The 25325-nt window shown below is 36.4% G+C and overlaps 1 protein-coding gene across 1 annotated transcript in view; it reads right to left on the bottom strand.

The window, feature by feature from the left end:
* The window catches only part of POLN (polymerase (DNA directed) nu), a gene marked incomplete at its 3' end in the record, with an annotated part of 26202 nt that extends 1484 nt beyond the window's left edge, over window positions 1-24718 (bottom strand). The window contains exons 1-11 of the mRNA XM_010289959.1: window positions 24586-24718; window positions 20866-20927; window positions 17323-17811; window positions 16656-16846; window positions 14737-14849; window positions 11441-11592; window positions 6030-6098; window positions 4486-4546; window positions 4209-4273; window positions 3303-3386; window positions 2790-2879 (exon numbers count right to left, since the gene is read on the bottom strand). Coding sequence (XP_010288261.1) covers window positions 2790-2879; window positions 3303-3386; window positions 4209-4273; window positions 4486-4546; window positions 6030-6098; window positions 11441-11592; window positions 14737-14849; window positions 16656-16846; window positions 17323-17811; window positions 20866-20927; window positions 24586-24718 — 1509 coding nt within the window. The remainder of the gene's footprint in view (window positions 1-2789; window positions 2880-3302; window positions 3387-4208; window positions 4274-4485; window positions 4547-6029; window positions 6099-11440; window positions 11593-14736; window positions 14850-16655; window positions 16847-17322; window positions 17812-20865; window positions 20928-24585) is intronic.
* Between the last annotated feature and the right edge of the window lie 607 nt (window positions 24719-25325).

Genomic DNA, 25325 nt, shown 5'->3' with positions numbered 1-25325 from the left:
AGGAGGGTTGCAGATTACCCCTTCCCATTTAATTTCCCTTTTTGTCCCAGGCAGGGACAAAAAGACATGCAGACATCAAAACTTTCCCACAAGAACTTTGAAAACACTGGGGCATTGGGACCGGGGTGGGGGGATGTGTTACTTACGGTCCTTTGTTTATTTTTTGTGCTAGAGAGCATCAATGCAAGAGAGAGCATGACAAAAGTATACAAAATAATACATACATATACACATACATATTCATACACACACACAAAATCCAACAGGAGAATTTCTCCTGTTTGTCCCCTACTACAAGTTCCAGGAGACATTCAAGAAAAATTGAAATTGTCAAATCCAAAAGTAATAAAAATAAGGCATATTCCTGATTACTTTGATTGTAAATCGCCATGAAATTTTGTTAAGAAAAAGAATTATTAAAATAGAAATCGGATATTTATAATCACAACAAAAATAGCTGGAACTACAAGAGTTCAGGATGAAAAATAGATGCAACTGTACCAGAAAGGAAATTTAAATGCATAATTTTTTTTTTCTTGCTATCAGGAAGAGACAACATACTGAGATTAATTATCTAGTATTTATCTATTGGAAAGTTTCAGCCTGCCTTTCTCTAAATAACCAAGTCTCAGCAGTTGTTGGAAAGAGTACTGGACTAGATAAAAGCATTGCTTTGATTAGTGCAACAAATCTTACGATGTGCATTCTATTTCACTGATCCCTGCCATAGAATGATAGAATAGTTTGGGTTAGAGAGGACCTTTAAAGGTCATCTAGTCCAACCTCCCTGCAATGAGCAGGGACATCTCCCAAGGCTCTCTTTCATTCTCCAAGACTACGTAACTGATCTATGAAATCTCCTTCTCCTTGAGTAGTGTATGGTTTTTATGGTTATACAGTTGAAACTGTCTCAGAGATCCTATCTGGTAGCTCAGACACTTGGCCCAAAAGTTGAATGTCCTGTATCTCACAGGAGAAACAAATACTACCTTTCTACCTTCCCCAGAGGCATTCATTCTCAGCAATGGCTTGTGTGCTTTAATTTGGCTCCCATGTAAAGTAGAGAAATACACAGCAAATTAGAAACAGGTGCAGCCACACAGAGGCTTCTTCTCTTCTAAGAAGGAATTCCATCACTACTAGTAGCTTCTCAAAATAATTGTCTGGATGGGGGGTTCAAGTGCACCCTCAGCAAGTTTGCAGATGACACCAAGTTGGGTGGGAGTGTTGATCTGCTGGAGGGTAGGAAGGCTTTTCAGAGGGATCTGAACAGGCTGGATCAACGGGCCAAGACCAACTGTATGAGGTTCAGCAAGGCCAAGTGCCAGGTCCTGCACTTCAGGCACAACAACCCCATGCAACGCTACAGGCTTGGGGAGGAGTGGCTGGAGAGCTGCCTGGCAGAAAGGGACCTGGGGGTGCTGGTTGACAGCCAGCTGAATATGAACCGGCAGTGTGCCCAGGTGGCCAAGAAGGCCAACAGCATCCTGGCTTGTATCAGCAATAGTGTGGCCAGCAGGAGTAGGGAAGTGATCGTGCCCCTGTACTCGGCACTGGTGAGGCTGTACCTCGAATCCTGTGTTCAGTTTTGGGCCCCTCACTACAAGACAAACATTGAGTTGCTGGAGTGTGTCCAGAGAAGGGCAATGAAGCTGGTGAAGGGTCTAGAGAGCAAGTCTTATGAGGAGTGGCTGAGGGAACTGGAGTTGTTTAGCCTGGAGAAGAGGAGGCTGAGAGGAGACCTTATTGCTCTCTACAGCTACCTGAAAGGGGGTTGTGGTGAGGTGGGTGTTGGTCTCTTCTCCCAAGTAACAAGCAATAGGATGAGAGGAAGCTGCCTCAAGTTGCATCAGGGGAGGTTTAGATTGGATATTAGGAAAAGTTCCTTGGACCAAGCTGTCCAGGGAAGTGATTGAGTCACCATCCCTGGAGATATTTAAAAGACATATAGATGTGGTGCTACATCTGCTACAACAGAAGAAAGAACTAGAGAAGCTTCCTATGTCCAGTATTTATTGCACTGATTCTGAAGATACATTTGATTTCTTGTACTGGTGTATCAAAGTATTTAAACTGTTTGGTCATTACTACTCTGAGGCAACAAGATTCTGTCAAGATCCTACAGATCTGACTCTAAATGCAACCACTCTTACTGAAGACAAGCAGCTCCAGAGAGGAAAAAAAAAAAAAAACAAAACAAAAACAATCTGAGGAAAATTCATGCTCACAAGTAAAACGCTGGACCATATAAAGAACGCAACAACTCCCAGTTCAAACCACAGGTATCAAATAATTTCCTACAGACCTCTTAACTTAGCATGAATGAATGAGTTCAAAGTCCATAAAAAGATGACAACATGATTTTAGCCCAGACCTCCTGACAGCAAAGATAAAGTCTGGGCTGCCATTTCCTTCATGAGCAGATTTTACATTAATGTTCTTTTCTTTCACCAGTGGTCTCTCTCACCCAAAAGTCAGTCATACTGACCTACCAAAATCTGACCAGTAAGAAAGTTTCCCTCCTTTGAGGAAGATGCTCATACATGAATGCTGGTACTAAAGTTTTTAACCCTGGTTTATAGCTAAAGTTTTGCTTCAGTAGCTAGTTTGTTTTTCCCCATCATGGAGTGCAACTTTTATTTCTGGCATAAGTAAATGAAGTATGATTACTACAATACAAAAATAAATCAAGTATGTTAGGAAAAGTTTAGACAAATGACAACTTCAGAATATAACTTCGAAGCTTTGCTAAATTGTGCAGATGGTTTTAAAACCCCTCCCCATCTCACCACAACTTCTGAGGTGGACACAAGTTGTTGTATTTCAGTTCTGTGAACTTTCTCGCACAGTGCATGTAGTTTTAACTTCTCAAATAGTACCTACAGTAAGAAAAAACATCTAAGAGATGTTTCAGTGTTTCAAGTGCTGATACATAGAGGAAAATTATTTGGTGCCTGAACTTAAGTGTAGAAAACAGATTTCAAGCAAAATAGAGCATACAGTAGAAAAGAGAACTAGCAAAGAGAATTGAAAAGATCAAATCTTTATTTTTAAGCTACTGAAAAAGTAGTGTATTTACCAAGATCAAATGCATAATTTATGTAAATACATTAAAATACAAAGTATGCAACATTGCCAGATGTATAAAAGACTTATATGGCCTCCATTAAAATCAGAAAATAAGATAATTAATATTTATAAAAAAAATCTGAAGTTGTAAGGACAATTTTATATGCTTTATAATTCTTCTGTATCAATAGCAATTTACAGAACTTACTTAATAATAGTAGTATAAATATTACCTCTCTGAGTTGACTACTGCTGGTCAAAAGGAATTGTTCTCCAGCAACTTGATGAGCTTCCTGTTCAAGCTCTTTGAGTCGCAACTATAAATTAGCACATTGGAATTATTCTGTTTACATTACTATTTTCTTCAATACCTGCTACTTCCTAGGTTAAAGAGTATCTTGGATTTCTACATAAAAAATAGACTACTTGATAAAGTATAATCATTGCTGGCTATCAACATTTCATTTAGTAAGTTGCTTATATACTCTTTAATCTATATTTCTTCATGATCTGGGAAGGGGATTTACTGTAGTAAAAAGTACCAAAATTTGTGGGAAAATAACTTAGGTTACTGAAGACTATAGAGATCTGTAAGAAACAGAGCTATGCAAATTCTTCTGGTAAATTTATAATGTCAGACCACTACGATTATGTAAGTCAGATTTTATGCCACAAAAGAGGAGTCTCTTGTAGCTATTTTCAGCAATGGGGAAATGGCAAACTTAGAACTCTCAGAACATGTAAGTTGTAAAGAGTGTTTTATTTATACAGAGAAAGGGAAATATCTATCAAGCAGATGGTTACTGATAACAGTAGGTTCAGAAAGAGCTACTACAATTTTTACTCCATAACACATAACCCAGAAAGGACCTGTGCATTTTGCAAAGCAATCTTAGTTCCAGGGCAAGGCTAACGAAGCAAGTGTCTCTCTTTTGCTTGCCTAAACAAACATGGAAGTATCCTAAAATAAAACTAATGATATTTACATTTATAATAATACAAATACTAGAAACCCCAAACTGTCATGTAAAATGTGAGAAAACAGAAAGATTCCTTCTCCTTTTAATCAATTATCCTCAGTAAAGGCAGAAAGATGATGCTATAGAATTTCCAAAAGAAAAAATAAAGACAAAGTTTACCCCCAGAATCTCTGATGTTTTTTTCAGTTCTTGTTTGTTCACATGTATTTTGTGTGTTTCCATCACTGTAAACACAATTATATACTGAGAACACTGACAAAAATTTATAATTTTTATCTTACGTGCTTCTTAGACTGTAAAATGGAAACTCAAGTTTACACAGCTGTTATGAGGCTAAGATAACATTTAGTATTCTGAGGTGTGACATTCTACCTCAACATAGTCAGCGGCTGTGTGAAAACAGTGAAGATTCATATTTTGAACAGAACTTTCATACCTGCCAAAATTTTGATAAGGGGAAGCTCTAATGTGCAAAATAATTTCCACAAACCTTGAGCCTATAAAGCAAGATACAAACAAATTCTTCAGTATCAGACAATTTTAATCTTAAAACATATAGTAGCATCATTATGTGGATCTATTTTCCAGTAAGCAGTATTTCACTTTCTGTATAATCCCTTTTTATATGTCACACTGTTTGTGGAATGAAATACTACTTAGTGTGAATTATAGTATGTAAATATTGTAGTCCATTACCACTTCATTTTGTGCAGAATAGTAATATATTTTGTAAGAGTAATCATTTTGTACAGGTATAGTAATAAAGAAATATACATACCTCATTTTTCTAAATGGTTTATTTTTAGAGCAAGCTCCATGAGAATAGGACATACACTTATCCCTTTTTCTTTATTCACTTATCCCTTTTTCTTTATTCACTTGAACAATCAAGCAACCATTCAGAATTAATAACTTTATTTTCATGAGGAAGAAGATAAGAGAGGATAGAGTTACGTGCTAAACTCAGTTACAAAAAACAGGAAGTCTGTTTTTTCTCTAACCACTGAAGCAACTGGACAGTAACACTTGTCTAAAAACTCCTGTATGTTGTCTCTCAGTGTTTCTGTGCCTTTGGTGTTTCCCTGTTGCCTTCCTTCACAGATTGTTTCATCATCCTGCTGGGCCACTTAGATATCCAGATTAATATGGTTCCATCAACTAATGGTCTAAGCCCTGCACTTGCTACCATAAATTTCAAGGAAAACACCTAGGGTTCTATGATGTACCTTCCACCAGAACCTAAGTATATCCCTAAATTCTGACACTTTTCCAGGTATAAGACTACAGGGAAAAAACACACAAAAAAATCACTAAAAGACTTCTTGAGATGCATTCTGAACAGCAATAAGGGCTAAAATAGAATAAAATAGTTCACTTGGAAGGGACTTACAGCGATGATCTAGTCCAACTACTTGACTAGTTCAGGGCTGACCAAAAGTTAAAGCATATCATTAACAGCATTGTCCAAATGCCTCTTAAACACTGACAGGCTTGGCGCATCAACCACCTCTCAAGAAAGCCTGTTCCAGTGCTTGACGAGTGTTAATACAGCCCAGATCAAAAGATATGCTGAAGTTTTTGTACCCAAGGAATACATTGAAAAAACCACAGCTACACTCTGTTTTAACTCTGTTAATGCTTGTTTCATATAGCTTTAGAACACCAAAAGAGAAGTCACAATATTCTGAACATTTCCCATTCTTAGAATCTTCATTTAAATATTCAGTTAACTGTTGCAGAGGAAAAGTTTCTTCTAAAGAAACTTTGAGACTAACCATTTTCTCCCTCTGGAAAAAATGGCAAATTTGATGGGCAACTTTATTTTAAATATTGACTAGTACTATAAACCACTAAGGATTGAAGCTTTCTATTTAACTTGAGTAGAGATTCGGATTTGAATGAGCAGCACATCACTAACTGTCTTTAATTCATGATAATACCTCTGAAGTTATATCTGAGTAACTATTTTTTATATCTTACCTGTAATTCATGAGCAAGGTCCATCATTACATTATAGAGCTTCTCCAAGTTCACACCTATGTTTTGATACTGATACAAATAACATTAAAATATTAAAACGTTAACATTAAAATATTTAAAATACTATCTATTTTAAAAGGTATTAAACTATATATTTTTCTCTATGTCTCCTGTTATATTTAATATTTTAGTAATGTTCTTAGACCTCTGCGAAACACAATTCATGAACAGAGCAGCAGAGGTCATGAATATTCAAGATTTTACTTGTTCCTTTATTTACATTTTGCATAGACTGAGTATGGAGAAAGAGTACTACTATACTGCCTTTGATATTGAAGTCAGAATTCTATTACTACTTGTAAAATGAGGAAAAATTCCTTGCAATTTTCTTTGTCCTATCAGTACTGCCACTCTTCCGTGCCTGAACTATTCAATTCCTTCCCTTCTGTTCCATAGGTGTTCTGCACAAAGCCATGCCACCTCATTCAGTTGGCTAGAAGATGATTTTGAAATGCATACAGACACTGAGAATACAATCATTAGGTCCAAGAACATGAACAATAAAAATAAACTTAATGTCATCCTATTAAATTTGTTAATCAGGCTAATACACAAAACAAACAATAAAGTGCTGCTTTTCATGAAGAAAATTCCTGTGAAGAAAGATGGGAATGAAAAAACGCTGCAGATGTAGATTTTCTTTCCTGCAGCCTGTATCTTTCATGATGGCTGAACAATCAAAATTATGGAATAGATTTACATCCAAGCCATTAAGTGCAAAAACACTAGCATTGTCCCATAAAATTCCTGCGCCACAAACAATAGAACCTAGAACAACATTCCAGAGGACTAAAGTTATGTGCTTCTCTGTTCATACATTCTTCCCCAACAATCACATACTGGTCTCTGTTGGAGGCAGGAAAATAGGTTACATGGAATTAAGTATGACATGTTATGATAGTTCTTAGTTTTTTATGTAAAACAGTGAAATTAAATTAATGGTTATTTATGTACAAAGAAGCATTTACTCTATGTTGATAAATACTTCTGAGGATATAGCTGAATTATTGGCTCAACTTGGCCACAATACTTTAAGATAGACATTTCTTAATGTCAGATAGGCTAAAGAAGAGAACCAAAAATAATAGTAAGTTTAGAAAACATAACCAACAGAGAAAGAAAACTGCTAGTATAGTGCCCTTCAGCCTTTCCATCTCCATCTTAAATAACCACAAATTTTTCCACAGCCTCCTTATAAAGCAGCTGTTCCATCCTCTGACCTTTTAGAAGCCCACTGTACCTTTCTTGAAATGCAGAGACCAAAACCACACCATCTTCAAGATGTGGGTGCATCAAGATTTTCTATGGAAAAAAAAAATCATGTCCCATTTTTGCTCTCAGAACCTTTCCTTATGGTGCCTATATTTTGTTGGCTTTTTGGCTGCTGCTACACATTGAACCAACAAAACTGGCAACAATGATTCCAAGATCTCTTTGTGAATTGAAACTACTCTGTATGCGTTATTCAATTTATGCTTACTCAATTTAGTGAGATCCTCTAGAGTTCCATACCCTGAGCTTGGCATCTGACGATCCAAAAAGGTAGATGTGAGACACATTTGACATAAGGCATTATTTTTAATAAGGGTAATTAAGACTTCTAAGAAAGAGTCTAGTATAGTTCTGGTTTTATATAGTAAATAGAAAGAAAAAAGAAGAAAAAAAATCCCTGAAAGGAAAGACTCACAAGAGAAGTCTAACAGGGAAAACCTGCATTAAACCCCATAAGACTATGGAATTTTGAGTAAGTACAGAAACGCAGAATGCAAGATAATTATCCCAGACAGTACTGATTGCAGATTCCTGTCCATGATAGTTGGGGGGGATGTCATTAAGCTATGAATTATGAACTAGAACAGAAAGATTGCCACTGAAATTGTTTCCAAGAACATTTTCTTAAGAACAGGCCTGATGTCAGAATATTATGGTCCTCCAGGACTTTTAATCTACCCAGCCAGAACAGCAGTTCTTTTGAAGCAAAAGCAGGTAAGAATAATCAAAGCCATTGGGAAACCTTCAAAATCCTTCCTAAAGGAGGATCTACTATAGTCTAAACAGATCTCCAAATTAAGGATTTTTCCAAAATAAAAAAAATGGAATTCATATCAAAATTAATGGACAGGAGAGGATCTTCCTCTCTCTTCAGGGAGGTAAGGATCCTTCTGAGTTTGTGAGAAGGTATCTCTGGACACCTTTTTCCATCTGAAAAGGGTCTTTTGCAGGAATTGGTCCCTGAATTAGATGCCATTATTCCCCCTTTATCTTCAGGATGACTCTCAGAAACTCCTGGGTGTACTTCTAGGGAGTGAGGGTAAGCATGGGCTGAGACACCAAATACTTGATCCTGTGCCCTCACAGTGCAAGAGTCAGATGTAAATCAACAGATAAGCATAATCTATTCTCCAAACAGTGTATAAAAATCTGCATTGTACACAAAATTCACAATTTTGGCCTACAATTTGCAAAACAGCCCCATTATTTGAAGAAAAACAGAAGTCTGGAACCAAAGCATTACAGCAGATGCAGACTGACAAGAGCAATGCTTCATCCATTATTTGATCCAAACAGAATGCAGAAGGAATCCAAATTACTTGTTGCTGCACAAATACAATAGAACCAGAACTGACTGAAAATTAGTTTATATTAGGACAAACTATAACACATTATTGCTACAGAGGCATGCATTCTGGTACACAGCTGAGGAAGAACCATCATGGGAACTTTATATCGGTCCAACTAATTTTTAAGAGAAGTGCCGAGCATAACAGAAGCATGGGAGATACCTACTAGTTACAAGATGTTCTGTTTCATGCTAAACAAAATTACCCGAGTTTTGGGGTAATCTTTGCTGCGGACATATTTTCCTACCACATACCATAAAATAAAGGGGCACTAGTGTAGCAGTCATTCAAGAACACGCGTAAGCCTGGACCATAGTTGTTTTTACCTTGAAATGACCATATGACTCACAATAACAGCACATAAGACTAAACAAGATTCTACATAAGCTGACATCTGTTAGTAGGAAGCATGTCCCAGCAAAGCCACAGCAGCAGAAAACAGTTAAAACGGGGTAATGAATTCCACTGACCGCCCACGTGGGTTCCTCATCTGCTTAAGGGCTATTAGTCTATACAACTTCAGCATTGTTTGTGTCAGTCATTGCTGAGTAGACAATATGGACACCTACTCTTCAGGCTTCCCCTTGGCCCAGAGCAGGCTTGAACACTGCAAGACTGAGAAATGGTAGGCCCTTGAAGGTAGGATGCAGAGGGGTGTCTTCAAAGCTGAAATATGTAGATCCATTGGTAGTCATCCTTGTTTTATAACAGTCTAGTCCCATCAGTGAGGGCTCCGCTCTACCCCAGACAAAGTCTTTTAAGTAAGCCCACACTCCAGTGAGAAGCCATCAATGTGTCTCCAAGAAACCTTGTCCATGTCCACTGGTTCTGGAAAAAATGAACTGTCTGTGAAACATTACGCTTTCAGCAACAGACAACTTGATCCCATTCTGGAGGTGGAAGTAAGCCCAATGACAGGCTTCAATTGACACCAAGATTCCTCATCAGCAAATGTAGCAATGACAAGAGCAGTATGATGTTTAGCACCTGTTTCAGTAAAGGTTTCAAGGTATATGAACTATGGCCCCTTTTACTGAGCCTTTTGGCACAGCATCATACAGACAAGCAGCAAGTAGCACATATTCTGTGCTAAAGAGGTGTTGTGGGCAAGCAGCAGGCTATAGAACAAAACAGCATTCATTCCAATGCCAGGGGGACAAGACTAGCACAATACAGAAGGAGCTTAACTGAAGTAGTGGGGCACAAGACCTGATATATCATCTGGCATGGATCCCCGTGGGAATACAGACAGCTGTTAGGAACCCACCAGTAAAGTCAGAGCAAGAAGGCTGAAAAGATAAATCTGGCAACATCTAGGATTCACATGAAGAACTGGGACTTACTGAGCAGATAAGCCAAAAAGAAATTGTGAAAGTCCAGGGAACAAGTTAATTGCATAAGGAATGGGGCGGGGGGGGATAATCACAGGATGTTAGAGGGAGGCATTAACTGGGACTTGGATGAACAAGTCAGCATAAAGCCACTGCAGATGGTTGGGCCAAGGAAACAAACCAGACCTGAAGTAGGGCAGGAAGGAAATAAGACTTCAATATTTAACTCATAGCTGGGAATCAGGATAACATAGTTGAGAAATGGTAACTAAGAATAGACGTGATATATGAAGAACAAAAGACTGAGTCAAGCTAAGGAAAGAGACAAGATTAAGGATGCTGACTCACAGGAGGGGACATCACATATAGAAATAATGAACAAGTTTATAGCTTCTGCCTGTTTGCCTGTCCATTCCCTACAATAATAGCTTAATTCCTGAAGTAGCTTCTGAACAACTGCAGTTTACAGCTAGCGTTTTAACATAAAATGGCTCTGGTTTTCTCAGAAATGTCTATACTGATGGGTATGTGCTGATACAACTGATATCTGTCCATGCCCTAAATCCACCTGACATCTGTGGATTTGTATCCTAGAAGCTCTATAATCATGTTACAATATTTGTGTCTGAACAAGCAAGGTCTCTGAAAACTGAAAGGCTTCAGAAAAACATTATTTAGATTGCTGCACATCTATTTTTATCATTCAAACAACCTCTGAAGGGGTCAAACAACCTCGCTAATGGGTCAAGAGTAGATCACCATGGCCCAAAATACAAATATTTTATAACATTCAGTAAATAAGTTTAAGACAGTAAGACATTTCTATAGTGCTGGGAATAACTTCACAAAAAGTTCACCACACATGCTCTCTTACTGGGAATAAAAATTCACAGATTTTTCATACACATGCTTGAAGGTTCACATTTGACGCCCTACTGTTCCACAGCCTAAGATGTGGTGTCTTTACCAGCTGTGAAATTCAGCAAAATTAACTAAATAAAAGCTACTGGTTCACAGGAATTAGAGAAGACATCAGACATTTTGGAAAGGAAAGCTGGTGGTGTGGTTTAGCTGGAAATAAGTTTGCAGGGAGTTAGAAAGAAAAAAGATCAGATTATACGTTAAGCAATACTGTTACTGAACTTCACATTTTTAAAGAAGAATTTTACAACTGTTCCTGGAGAATATGATCCCATCTTGATAGAATGCAGTGAACCCTTCCCTTATCCTCCTGCTCTAAAATTAGATTTTCAACAAATAGTATTAATATTTTTCTTCCATCAGAAAAGCATTATCTGTAATTTTTTTTTTTTGCAATATTTTGTAAGCAAAAGCAATTCTTTCATCATTTCCTTCCCTTTTTAACCCAACCACAAACAATTTAGAACAAACTACTTACTGATGCATTTCTCAAAGTGTCTGTATTTACTGTTCTCATAGAAAAAGGCTTTTCAAAATACTTCTGTATTAAACATTCAAAAGAGGGAACCGTGTCGCTGGGGTTTATCAGCCATGCTGCAATCCTTGGATCTAACACGACACTATCAGCAACTACAAAAATAAGTTATTTCAGACAATTAAAATATTTAACTTACCTCCCATACTGAGAAATACTTCTCAGGTTTTGCCCACCTTTCCTTGTAGACAGACATCATAAATAGACAAGTATTTACACTACAAAAGTGTTAAACATTGAACTCACAGCTGTACACAAACAGTCAGTATCATGACTACATAGGAGTAAGTTCAGTATTGATTATTTTTGAAGAGGGTTTTTTTTTTGTGGGTTGGGGTTTTGTTTTTTGTTGTTCCCCCCCCCCCCCAAGTTTTAAAATGTAAGCAAACCTTTGGTTCTTAAGATTTAAACCTTTGGTTCTTAAGTTTGACTATAAAAGCCTCTCTTTCTTATCACTGAAAAATTTTAAATTCAATTTTTTCTTGTGTCTCCCTCTGATATAGTTTTTTTGTTGGTGTTAACTTGACTGATATCCACAAAATTCCTTTTGGGGATCAGGGGAGAGAAAATTTACTTCCTAGCAATCAAAATTCTAAGATCTCTAATATATATATGAATTCATATATGGGTACACAATGCATCGCTCCCAAAAATCAGAACCTTCTATCCCACACGATCATATGTGCTTACACTGCACTTTCCTCTCATGTTCACACAGATACCTCACATGGAGCAAGTCTAGTCCTGTTTCATTTCCATTTTAACTACACATCTCAACATATGTGCTGTAGTACTACAAAGAAGAGGAAAGGGAAGCTAGTAACTAGAATGCTTTGTGATATATTCAAAGATAGATGCAAGTATCCTCTTCAGCAACCCCTAAGTTCAAAGAACAATCCACAGGTACATTTATAGAGAACTCCATGCTATGCAACCCTACGGACTCAGTTACCTGGAAGCAAACTTTAATGTCCATAATGCAAGCTACAGCTGCAGGACTATTCTAAAGACAACCAGGCTTGTTACCTCCACCGATGTAACTGTTGCTGAAAAAAACTTCATGTGGCTGCTCAGCAGATGTTAGGGAAGGAGACATCTTGTCCCTGAATCAACTTGAGCTCTGCTGGAGTGGCCAGATAACTGAAAGATACTTCATCTGCATGGTCTCATACCAGGATTTTATGTAGCTCACTATACTTTTCTCTAAATGCAAACAGCTATTCACCTGAAAAGCTAACACATGCTAAGGAACAGCCTCAGAAATTGTCTCAAGGATACCCTACTAAGAGAGTCTGTGATTGGAAGGACAGTCTTAGCCTTGGAATTGTGCAGTTTAAGAAAGTATGTCAAACTTGCATCCATTACAAAACCAAACTTTGGGTGTGTCCATCAGCAGGAAATAATCCTTACAGGAATTAAATCAATATTTGACAACTGTAACAGATTTGCCATGAACTCAAATGATGCACTGTGAAAAGTCAGACTAAGCAACTCAGCCTCACTGATGGGTGGTAACACTGGGCAGCTGATGGCTGTTGGAAAGTGCCTAAAGGCTGCAGGAAGGCTCTGCCTAGTGAGATGTGAGACATTCACAAGCTCATGTGAAGACTGCATGAAGTGAGCACTGATTTTGCTAATAACAACTACATTTTACGAAGGACACAGGGAAGAAGAGAATCCTGTTACCAAATAGTCTCCGAGATACCTCAACGATCCTTTTCTCCTATCTCTATTTACAATGAGCACAAGACAGTCTCTAGCTGAAAAAGGATAACGAATCAAACCCCCCAACCATCCATCCATCCATCCCTTCTTTCCCAGCTAAAATTTTCACCAAAGGTGAGGGTAGCAGTACAGAGTTATAGCCACCAATTCAGTCCTGGAAAGAGGATGACATCTTCCAGGTGAGGAGGCGGCACATACAGAACTGAAACAGAACAAAGCTGAAAGGAGTGAAACAAAACCAGGATCAAGCTGGGGTGAAGAGTCTGCTGATAAAAGCATATTTTCCTCAAGATTGTGAAATGATACGCAAGTCCTGTCCTCCTCCTAACCCAAACCTTTAGGGTATCCCAAAGGCAAAGCATGCCATATTTTACTAGTCAGGGCTAAGGTATTTGTATGTATTCCACTGGTTAGTACTCTATCTTAAGAACAGGTGCAATCATTCAAGCGATTGCAGTCAGTATGACAGACAGAAATTTCAGTGCCTGCTTGATTTACAATGATGGGATTTTTTACCTTCAAAAAGGCAGGGGATTTGTGTTGGGTTTTGTTTGTTTGGGGTTTTTTTAAGGGTTTTGGGGTTTTTTGACTATAGCAAAAATCATGGGTGAAGAAGCATCAACTTCCAAAGTTTAAAGAAACCTAGACAGGAATTCTTTTGGATACTAGAAACTTCAGATTCAAATCTTATGCATCAGATAGGGTCTAACCTAGATCTAGTATTTCCTGTGTGTACAGGTTATAAAACTGTCACTAGTACCAACACTGTCATGACATTTCTTCTCCCACTTCCCATTCCCAGGGCTAAGTGTCCTTTGTGTAGATCTTCCCAGCAGATTCTAAATCATCATCAGTTTACTGTGATTTACTGATGAAACTTTTCAGATGCTGAACACAAGTTGAAGACTCTCCACAGAGAGTCCTTCCCAAAAGGTCACACTTACTTTTGTAATTCACTCAGCAGTAATTCAGTACATAGAACCAAGGAAAAAAAAAAAACCACCACACATCATATTTACATCTTCTATCTTCTAAATTGCTTATATATTCTAAGTTGCTTTTAAACCCATACAAAAGAGTCTTATTTATTCCTGTCAAAAAACCAAGGACCCATTCAAGTGATTCCTAATTCTGACAACTATGAGCACCTCTGGAGTGTATTTTAGCCTTTCCTCTCGAACAGAGAAAGTTTTTCTAAGGAACATGAAACATGAAGCAGTTTGACCTTTTCAGCTATAGTCAGGACTGTGTTAAGAGCTTTTGTTCCCAGTGGAAGCTATCCTTAAATTATGCAATGATTTGATTCCTACTCTGAGAAGAAATATATCACCTTGATATGCTAAGTCTCTGGTCACAACCTCTCCCAAGAGGGGTGTTTTTTTCCATGGTACTAAAACTGTTTTCCAATATATTACTTAACCACCAATTTAGTTACTTTTACATCTAGTGATTTTCAGAAACATAAGAAGCACAGAGATTACAGGATTAGATCATAGATTAGGTTAGATAGTTACCTTGTTTCCAGCTAATTTCATTACCATAAACTTGAAGCAGAGTCCTCAGGAAATCTTTTGCATTGAAGCAAATAATCGGAACTTTGCAATGTAGCATTTGAAACAACACTTCCCTGCACAGAAGTAGTTCATTAACACACACTATACTGCTACTAGGTTTAGTGAATTTATTTACATTTAATTAGCACCTAATACTAAACGGTTAACACAAGACACTTTTTTACTCATGTAAAAGCAGAATACTGTATTTCAATATTAAATTCTCAATTCAGTAACACCTGAAGCTTAATCTATAATAAACTAAAACCCCAGCAGATATGCCTTATCATGCATCCATAAAGAAAACAAATCCTTGTTTGACACTCAAAATTAAATGCAATCTTAATCCGAAAGAGCAACTGGCATCCCTGTAATACTTTAATATACCTGAATAACATCACAGAGGCTTCTGAGTTAATGTAGTATTGTAAAATCATCATTTCAAAGTTACTAGACAATCTAAATTGCCGTAATTACCTAGTGTTAATAGGCTATTTAAATCTAGTATGCTTCACATTTATCACGTTTTCCATTCCTTTTGAAAACGTCTATAGTTTCTACATTCATGCTACTTTAAATAGATTTTACTAATCATATATATTAGTACATAGATTTTACTGATTATTTGTGTCTTTTTGTTTATAAGATCTATTTTGGGCAATATAGAAAAATAATCATTTTCTATAGAGCTTTCAAGTTTATCTTTGGTGGTATGAAACCACAATACCAAGTTTTTGGACATGCTAGAAGTTGTGTAGATCATAAGGTATTTTTGCAGATATTGTAGATCTACTATTGAGCAACTCCATCATTCTTACAACAATTACCTACAGGTTTCATCTAAATGCTAATATACTTATTCCACCTGTTTATTATTGAATTTTTACTGTTCATATGTACCATGCTTTATTGATATCTTATTCTCAATTCAGAATAACCTATATTTAAACTAACAAATTATTAAACTGGTTGTCGGATAACTCCAATATTACAGCTGGAGAAGCACAATTAAGTGATCTGTTCCAAATCACAGTGAAGCAGTGGCAGAGATGCATATAACAACCAAGTCCAACACCTTGAAAATGAGTGTTTTGTAATTTAAAAAAACAAATTCAGCAACTTGCAATAAAGCAGTTACTACTGAAAGTCATAAAATATTTTAATGGAGTTTTAACATGTGACAATTATATCTAAGAATCAGATCCAGCTCTTATTTCTCTCTTTATGGGATACTATTTCAAAGTTAATAGTAAGGAATTAAAATGGATTTTGGTTATACTAACTGGAATTTTAAAACATATGACAACTTCTAAATTTAATTTTTTAAAGTAAATGCTTTAATTGGACTATCTTGTTGTTTTGATATAACATTATTACTGAATATTAGGGAAATTTCATTCAGGATCTCAAAAGCCATTAAAAAACCTGTTGTGTTCAAAAAATTAAAAAAATATTAGCAGAGCTCAAAGGATGTTTACTGTAATAATGTCCATCAAAAATGTACTAAGTAAAAAATGCAGTTCTGGAAATGGAAGATACAAGATAGATAAACCTGGACGAACCCATGATTCTAAATATTTTTTTGGTGCCACATAGCTGTACACTGTTCATAAAGGATTTCTAGGTGAATGTAAACAGCTCCTATCAGAATCAAAACCTAGCTATGCAGGGCTGCAGTTAGCGATATGCTGAGCCCAAAGGAACAGTTTATTCTTATTTGGTTTATATTAGCCTAAGCTTGACACAGAACTAATACAACTAATATGAAATGCAATGAGCTTCACATGTAAGAAGATTCAGCCTGTGCCATGTAACCAATATCACTGTTGCTAAAAGCACATGTAAAGCAAAAGAGTTATTTTTTTCCTACATACTCTCACCAAGCAAATTTCTTGTGAGCCTGTTGTTCTTGTTCCCAAATAGATGTCCATTCAGTTTTAAGATAAATTAATTTATCATTTTTGTTAGCAGCAATCCAAGCATAGTCAGTTGAAGAGTAACTGGGAGGGTAAGGGTGATCAGTCTGATTCTTCACTAACACAACAACTCCTTTTACTGATGAGGTTAAGACCTGTTAAATATAATTACAATACTGTTTCCTCTGACGGATTTTATGCAATCCTATAATGAAAACTTCCCAAATGTTTTGCAATATTAAACCTATTAAGTAACACTAGAGTTACTGAATACACCACTGACACAGTAGAGGAGCAAGCGTTTCAGCCTTGAAACAAAAATCCAGTGACAGACATAGTAAAAACCAGGAAAAAATATTCTAATTCAAACAGTCTCACTGTAAGTGTACAAATACCTGTTTAGTCCCACGAGTTTCATATTTTTTTTTAATTTTTACTTCATAGCTACAAAAAGATTTAGTCAGAAGTATTAAGGTTTACCTCATTTTACAATTATATTTTGGTAAGCAATACATAAAACTGGTCCATATTCTAGGCTCCGGAAGAACATGGTTTTGTGTTTATCAGAGTCATATGCACAGTTCAAATGGTTCTAAAAATTGACTCTCAACAAAACACATCATTCACTAACCTGCTCCGAGTTGAGCTGTGAAGAACCATCTTGAAATATCATAGTAGTTACAAAAGCCAATGCCTGTTCTATAGTTGCAAGCAATTCTCTTTTTTCTTCACATCCCAAACTTCTGATATCACAAGGATAATTTTCAGAAGACTCTGTTTGTCCAGAAGTACAGTTGTATCTTCTTTCATGTGAAGAAGAGTAGGTCTTTACAGGTAATCTTCTCGTTTTCTCTGAACAACATGTAGGTGCATCTTGCTTTCTTTTAAGGGCAGTGGCCATACTCTTTTTGCCATCTTTCAGGTTTTTTGCTTCTACTGAAAGATTTCTTTCTCTATATCCCCATGTTGGCAAGTCTAAATCCTGGTAATAATTCACTATGTTGGCATCTTGACAGCAAAGCATTTCATCAGTATGTAGTGTACTGACTATCTGACCAGCAGTACTTTTTTCAGGGCTGGCAGATGTTTTTAAGAAGGCAATTGTGGAATCATTAATTTCCTGGAAAAATTGGAATGTTTTAGTGAACCAATTATTCAACTTACTAGGAGAAATAAAAATAAATGTACATGAATTGATTTAAATATACTTTGAAGGAAGTGCTATTCTATGAAAAAATGTTGATACTAACAAAACAAGTCGTCAGTTTAGGGGAACCACATTACATTACACATTACAAGTATTTTTTAGTAAAGATCATTTTGTTGATTTATATTGCTTACACCCAAAACCACCACTGTTTTTCTAACATCAGTCCAACACTAAAAATGTTAAATCAGCAAGTGTAAGATTGATCTAGTTCAGTAGCCTGTCTCCCATAGTGACTAGGTTATTAGTGACCACTGAGTCAACTGGATCTCCACCAATTTCTTCAAACAACTTTCAAGATTGTAAGACATAAGAAAAACATATGAAAGTCACACTGAAGAAGTATTATCAGGTGTATAAGTATTACATTCTATTCTGTTTAATCCACTACACCCAGAACAGCTTTCCTGCTCCAGATAGTCCCTGGGTCCCTTTACAGCAGTATGCTATTGAATAGCATAAAGCAAGAAGTTGCATGGTAATGTTCTGATTCTATTCCTTCATCCTTGATTTCCTTCAGAAATTTCCTTGGTATGCCAAATACTGGCCCTAGTATTTTCTTACTGTTTATTTTTCTAGTTTCTTCTACAACATCTTCAGCTGAGATAGATCCTCTGTCTTGATTTCATAAACAAGGACTCTGGAGTGGCAACTGGCAACCTTTCAAAGATTTCCCAAGGTAAACGTGTGTTTAACTATTTACAAATATAGGAAGTTGTATCTTCCCTCAATACTCCTCTTACACCTTGATCATCAACAGGTCTTATAGGAGCTGGCAAACTTTCAACTCCTGAGGCATTCGAAAAAAATGATGTATTATTAACAATTATTAGTGATGCATTTGCAAGCTGTTTCTCAAAGTTTATTTGGAGTATGCTGTTTTATATTTACATTTAATTTATTAAAATGAAACAACTATAAAAGACTAAAAATTCTGGTAAGTTCAGCTTTTTGCATGATGACATTTTTTACTAGTCTCCTTCATACTGTTACTTAGCCCTATTTTTTTTCCTGGACAGATTTTAGTATTCATTTTAAGTCTTCAATATTCTGTTTTGAATAAATCCCTATACTATTTACAAATGTTTTGGTTTTGGAGGGGAAATTCCATACATTTTCTTTTGAAAGCTCCTTCATTTTTATGCAATTTCCTTTTTTGAAATTAAGCATTCCCATAGTGACTTATCTATCTTTTAATGCCTTGGAAAGATTATAGTCTCTGTCAGAGCATCTTTCAGCAAGAAAGTTTTGAACCTGATCTCACACAGAATGAAATAAAAAACAATTTCTCTTGTGAGTTCTCTAACTGTTCCACAAACCAGTCATCTCCTAATTTTTAGTCTCAGCACCATGCATAAGCATAATATTCACCCACTTCACTGAAAAGTAACTGAAGCCTACCATAATTACTATATTTCCTGCTCTTGTAGCACAGCTCTCCTTCAGTACCTCTGCTGTCACCACCATTCCAAAAACTAAGGCCTTCTCACTTCAAAAGAACAACCATCCATTCCCCAAGATGACAATTTTCACTGATCAAAGGATATCAGTCATGTCTATTCAATCTGTATTGATTGAGCAAGCCAGAATGACAATTTTTTTTTTTCTGGTTTTGCAATATGCCTCCATCCGGTTCCCATATTCCCAAACCTCAGAACTGTGGAGGCAAAGGATGAAAAAGGCTTAGACTGCTTGAGATCATACTTCACAGGATGAGCTCTACAGCAGAAGTAAAATAACAGGTTCTAAGTAAATAGAGATAATTAAGCTTTTGCTATAACCAAAATGAATACTGGTTGTTCTGAAAGAAGACAAATTAATTGGACTTAGGCAATGCTAATCAAGAAGTGAACACTATAAAAAGTTACCATAAGCGGAAAAATAGTATCACAGAAGGACCAAATGTTTAAGAACCACAGAAAGACAACTAATCCACTCAAGTGTATTCGCCTGTCAAACTGCAAATAGTTTTATTGTTTAACACAGAATTTGAATTAGGACACTCAAGTAATTACAGAATCAGAAATAAGCAATTCTCTTTTAAAGGTTCAAATAAGAACAAAGCAATTTAATTATTGAGTCAGAATAATGCAGCTGGAACTACAATTAACCACAGAGAGAAGCAGCAGCTTCCAGGAAGAACTGATCTTCTACTAGAAATAATGACATGGCTGGAAGTAGAGAAAACAATGTGGATGTAGGAAAATTTCACTAGATGCAAGTCAAAATTAGCACCTCATCATCGCAAAAAGGGGTTCCACTACTATCCAGGTGCACCTGCATGTCTACCTATAAGCCTATTTAATTTGTAGGAAACTATCCCACCCCACAAAAGAAATCAGTTTTCTGCATCTTAAGCAACCTGAAGGTACTTGCTGAAGTGTGCAACATGCACCAGAGTCAGAGTAAGGAAGGTTGTGAAATGTGCAGCTGAGGCAGGAGTACACTTGCAGGATCTGCAACTCATCAATCAACTCAATCAATCTTGCAATCACGGCCTGAGTTGGGGCTGTCACAGTTATCCATTCCCATTCTTGTACAGGCACTCACTCGCATGCACATTAAACCAAATTCAGAGTGAAGATTCAACCAAAAATTAAAATTCCTAATACAAAGTAATTTTTCATATGATTCAGCTCACTTTATGATTGCGTGCTAGTGATTGTTCAGTGACAGAGGCCTGAGAACACTTTTAAACCCTGGTAACTAAGAATGGGTTAAAAAATTCATTTATTTCTGATCAATCTGTCACAAGAGACTAACTTCCTATAAAAAGGATAATAGAATTGGGGCCAAAACTCTCACAGATAAATAGATGCCAAGTGCAAAATAAGACAAAGTTATCTGAACTATAAACATATGCAATATATTGTGACAGAGTTGTTATTAAAAAGCCAGCCTATAACAACTTCAAACCTGCTATAAAAAGACTGGTTTTAGTGGTCTTCAATCTTACAATATGCTTGCCTTTTCATTTTTCAGACGTGCATCCTTATCACCTAGTTTATTTTCCTTTGTCTTCTCTATACCTTTAAAAAAAGAATGGGAAACATTTTACAATACAAATGAATCTGAAAGCAGTGCATATAACTTAAGTTACATATAGTGTTACACTACTGACATTTTACCAAACCTAAAATAACTGCAATAAAATTTCCCAGGACAACCATTTTCTTCAAATTAATATTATGCATGCTTAAAAGGGCCCTGCAGGTTCCTAAATGCATATACAAAAGCATGCTCTGTCCCCATTAAGAAAAAATTACATCTATTTTCCTACAAAGTAGACGGTCCTCAGAAGAAGCATTACTATAATACCATAAATACATGTATTTCCTTCTTTCCAGAAAACACATCCCATCTTGGTCAAAGTAAAGCTGGGGGCATGGGCAAGAAGGAAAACAAACACACACAAAAACCCAAACTCTACACACTTCACACAGTTTAACTGTTTTCTTGGAATTAGGTAGAATCATTCCACAAGAATTTTCTTCAGTAAAACAGTATTTGCTTATACATCTTTAGCATATCATACTCTATAGAGAGCTGACCATGCTTCATCTGCAGAAGATAATTTTTTCACATTTTTCATCCTTGCAATAGCACAGGTATTGCAAGACCAGACAGGAACAGTGAGCAAGGAGAATTCGGGCCAATCAGATTGACAGAAAGGTCACCACAAGAAGCAGGATGGCTATCAGTTCTGGGTCTAAGCTAGAGCCCTGGGACCACCACTGAGCTACCAGGGATAGTTAGCCTACAGCTCTGAAAGTAGACAGATGCTGTAGTTTAAAGAAAAGCTTTGTAAATGCACCTTGGGACTCTGCACTACGCTAAACGAAACAGTTAGGACATGTTTCAGCCCTCAACACTGCCCAGTAGCCCCAAGAAGAGGAGAAGCAAGTGAAGACTGAAATAAAAGAACAAGGTGCAACAGACTAGCAGTAATTACAAATTCAGTAGGTACAGGAAGAAGAACAAGGGGAAAAAAAAAAAGAGAACACTGAAGTGCAGGTCTCTCCAGAGTTTGCAATTAGTTAGGATTCCTTTATATCTAGATTTTTTTACTGCCCAGCCAAAAGACACCTCATGGGCAAAATATGTATTTTTGCCCCCTTCTAACTCCTGGTCCATACCAAGGACCACACTCCGCCACTGCTTTCAGCTATGAAATTTGCATTACCAGGAGCAAGACACTTTGTGAATTTAATGTGCTGGTGACCATTGTCAAACAAAGCATAAGGTCATCTATTTCTATTTACTGAAACTGTTTTAAAAAACCCTGTACTTAAAATACTAAAAAGCATTTTCAAAGACTAACTAGCTTAGTTTCCAGAAGAAACTGAGCTTATTACTTTATTACATGCAGGTTCATGTTGGTATATCATAGTTCGTGTATCATCAGTTATTTATGTCCAGCTCAGTCTTCTAACCTGAGCTGTTAAAATAGCAAATATGGCACAGCTGTATTTGTAGCTTCAAACATTTTATGTTTGGTTGTCTTGACACTTCCTACAACAATAAAATTATAATGTAAGAATGATAGTAAATGAGTTTACATTCACTGCTTTTAATTGTTTCACAGCTAGGTACTTTTTCTTGACAAATTCACCCTCCAGGGAAGATGAGGATTAAGCTTCTCTCTTCAGCACACAGTATTTAGTATTACAGGTATCTGAAGAGCTACACAACCTTGAATTTCTGGTTTATGAAAAAGTATCACCAGATGGCAGTAGAAACCCACCCTTCACTTCAAACTCCTTAAGGCTTGATAGAACCTTTACAAGCTCTACTGCCAAGATAACTACAGAATTTCAGCCGATAGTTCACATCACAGATATTTGTCCTATTAGAGGGTAAATATTGGGTTCAAAGAGACAAACAGTTTTTCCAGTAAGTAGAATTTAATCTTTAAAGGACTACCAATAAAACAGTTCAATACAGTTTGAAACAGACCAACATGACAAGTTTTGGTTTTGTTTTGTTTTTTTTTTAAGGGAGGCAAACTTTTTCTTCTCTCCAGACCCACACTGATCAGCTAAAGCTACATATACAGGCAATTTCCTAAAAGCAATTAAAATAAATTTGTTCTTAAGCCTGTACATTAGAAACAATTGTGAGTAATTACTACATCAAAAATAAGAGCAAGATAAGCTAGTCATGTGACCTGCCACCACTAAATGCTTATACTGTTCTTTCACTCCCCAGTGAGTAAGTATTTAGGAGCACTACAAGGATGACTGCAAGCTCATTTGGCTGAAGATACCAGACACCTTCCTGGTGTGGTGGGGTTTTTTTTGTTTTGTTTTGTTTTTTTTGTTGTTGTTTTGTGGGTTTTTTTGTTTTTGTTTTTGGGTTTGTTTGTTTGTTTGGGGGTTTTTTTGTTTTGTTTTTGTTTTGTTTTTGTTGTTTTGTTTTGTTTGTTTTGGGGTTTTTTTGGTTTTTTTTAAAAAGAATCTGTAACTTTACAGCTTGACAGAGCGCGAATGGATCAAGAGCAGATAACATAACACAAAGTAGGTATCACACAGTACAGAGTTCCCATCTAAGACAAAAAACATTACAGAGGAAAATTAAGGAAGGGAAAATGATATGGTAGCAAGAGAAATAGAATGGCAATTAAACTGAGGCAGAAAAGAGATCTATGATATGGTAGCAAGAGAAATAGAATGGCAAACTGAGGCAGAAAAGAGATCCGATTTTCTTTAAAATAACCTGGGTTTTGGTCCAAATGTACCATTTTAAAATGAACCCATCCCATATTTCTTCAAATGGGTATCACTGATTTACACAGCAATGAAATACTACCCATTTTACTGCTATATCATCAGGATTCACTAATCCAATACTTTACTAGTGAAAGAAGAGCCTGAACTGTTATTTACATAAAACTGAGGCTCCACAAACACCATGTACACAAGAACAAATGCTAGATGTAAATACCATGGACCAGATAATGTTCCAGGATCTAGTTCTTGGGAGAGAACAGACAACTGAAATTAAGCAAAACTCTAACTTTCTATGTACTATTTTTCAGAGCAACAAGACTGAAAGACTATGAAATGCACAGAACTGAGAATAAAAATTCCATCTTGCAAAACCTCCCTAGTATCCACAACATTCTGAGTAACATTTGCTCAACAGTCAAAGATCTGCTGAGGCACTTTTAACATTACCTAATTTGCTCTACCACTGGGACTTCTGTTCACTCTTCCCCCTAGAATTTCGCAAGGGGCGAGTTGCTAATGAACATGTGTTTAAAGGACAGATGTGAGTCTGGGGAGTTCACAGGCCTTCTGGCAAGTTCCCAGTACCTCTAGTGATCTTTAAGTATCTAGTCCAGAGTCAAGTTAACATATACATTTAATTTACAGTATTAGTTAATTAACAGTTCAAAATTCTCATCTACTTCTATACCACATAGCAGGAACAGGAAGGAAGAAAAAAACCCCCACAGTGAAATTGAGGGTACTGTTAATATCCTAGTTCCTTGCACTCACATAGCGTTATTTAATCAGAAAACTCCCAGCAAATGTCAGTGTTACAGATTTTCTAAACCTGGAAGCCTAAACTCTCACCTTTTTTTCTCTTTTTAAAAAAGGGGACTAGAGGTTTGATATTGTTTTGTTTGTTTAGGTTTCAGTTTTTCAACTGAAAAGAGAAACAAATAGGCTAAGATTTACTCACTCTGGTCATTCTTTCTGCTAGTCTGAACTTCTCCTACAGGAATAGACTGCAAAGCTGTCATAATCCTCTGAGCAATATCAGATAAAGGCACTTTAGAAGTCTCACATCCTATGTATGATGTGTACCGTTCCATTTTTAAGATTAAACCTAAACACAGAACACACACAAATTATGCACAATATCAGGGACACAGAACAACCTGCACTTACATCCTGTTGAAATTAAAGATAAAATATAGTGAACATGTTCAGCTATTTAATCCCCTTGATAGAAAATGACACTGCCTCCCTGAAATGCCTATCAGTTTCTAAGTATTGTAAATAAAAATTAGAGAATTGTAATAATTTACAAAAACAGTGCACTAAGTGAAAGGCCTTTGAAATGGTGTTTTAATACACCGTTAAAAAATTACGCAGTCATTAAGCTAACTTCTAATAAAAAATAATCTTGCAAATAAAACAAGAATTACCATTTATGTCTGAAATACTTCCCCCTTCCTCAACATCTTTAAACTAGTCTGTATCTAGCAGATGCATACATTTACTGTTATTGGTGCTCAGATTTTATCAAGAAAAAAAAAAACACTTTCAAGTAACTGCCAAAACAGAGCCAACACAAGATGAAAGAAACAAGTATTACTATCATGACATACAAACATTAGTGATGTGTTGTTTCAGAAAATACTTATCATAAAAGACCTCTATTCCTTAAACTTAGTATAATTGATGTACTCGAGTACT

The sequence above is a fragment of the Phaethon lepturus genome, unplaced genomic scaffold (genome assembly GCF_000687285.1).
Source record: "Phaethon lepturus isolate BGI_N335 unplaced genomic scaffold, ASM68728v1 scaffold16356, whole genome shotgun sequence".
In the NCBI taxonomy this organism is placed as follows: domain Eukaryota; kingdom Metazoa; phylum Chordata; class Aves; order Phaethontiformes; family Phaethontidae; genus Phaethon; species Phaethon lepturus.
Note: the sequence above shows the minus strand (reverse complement) of the source record. Positions and strands in the feature narration are given on the sequence as shown.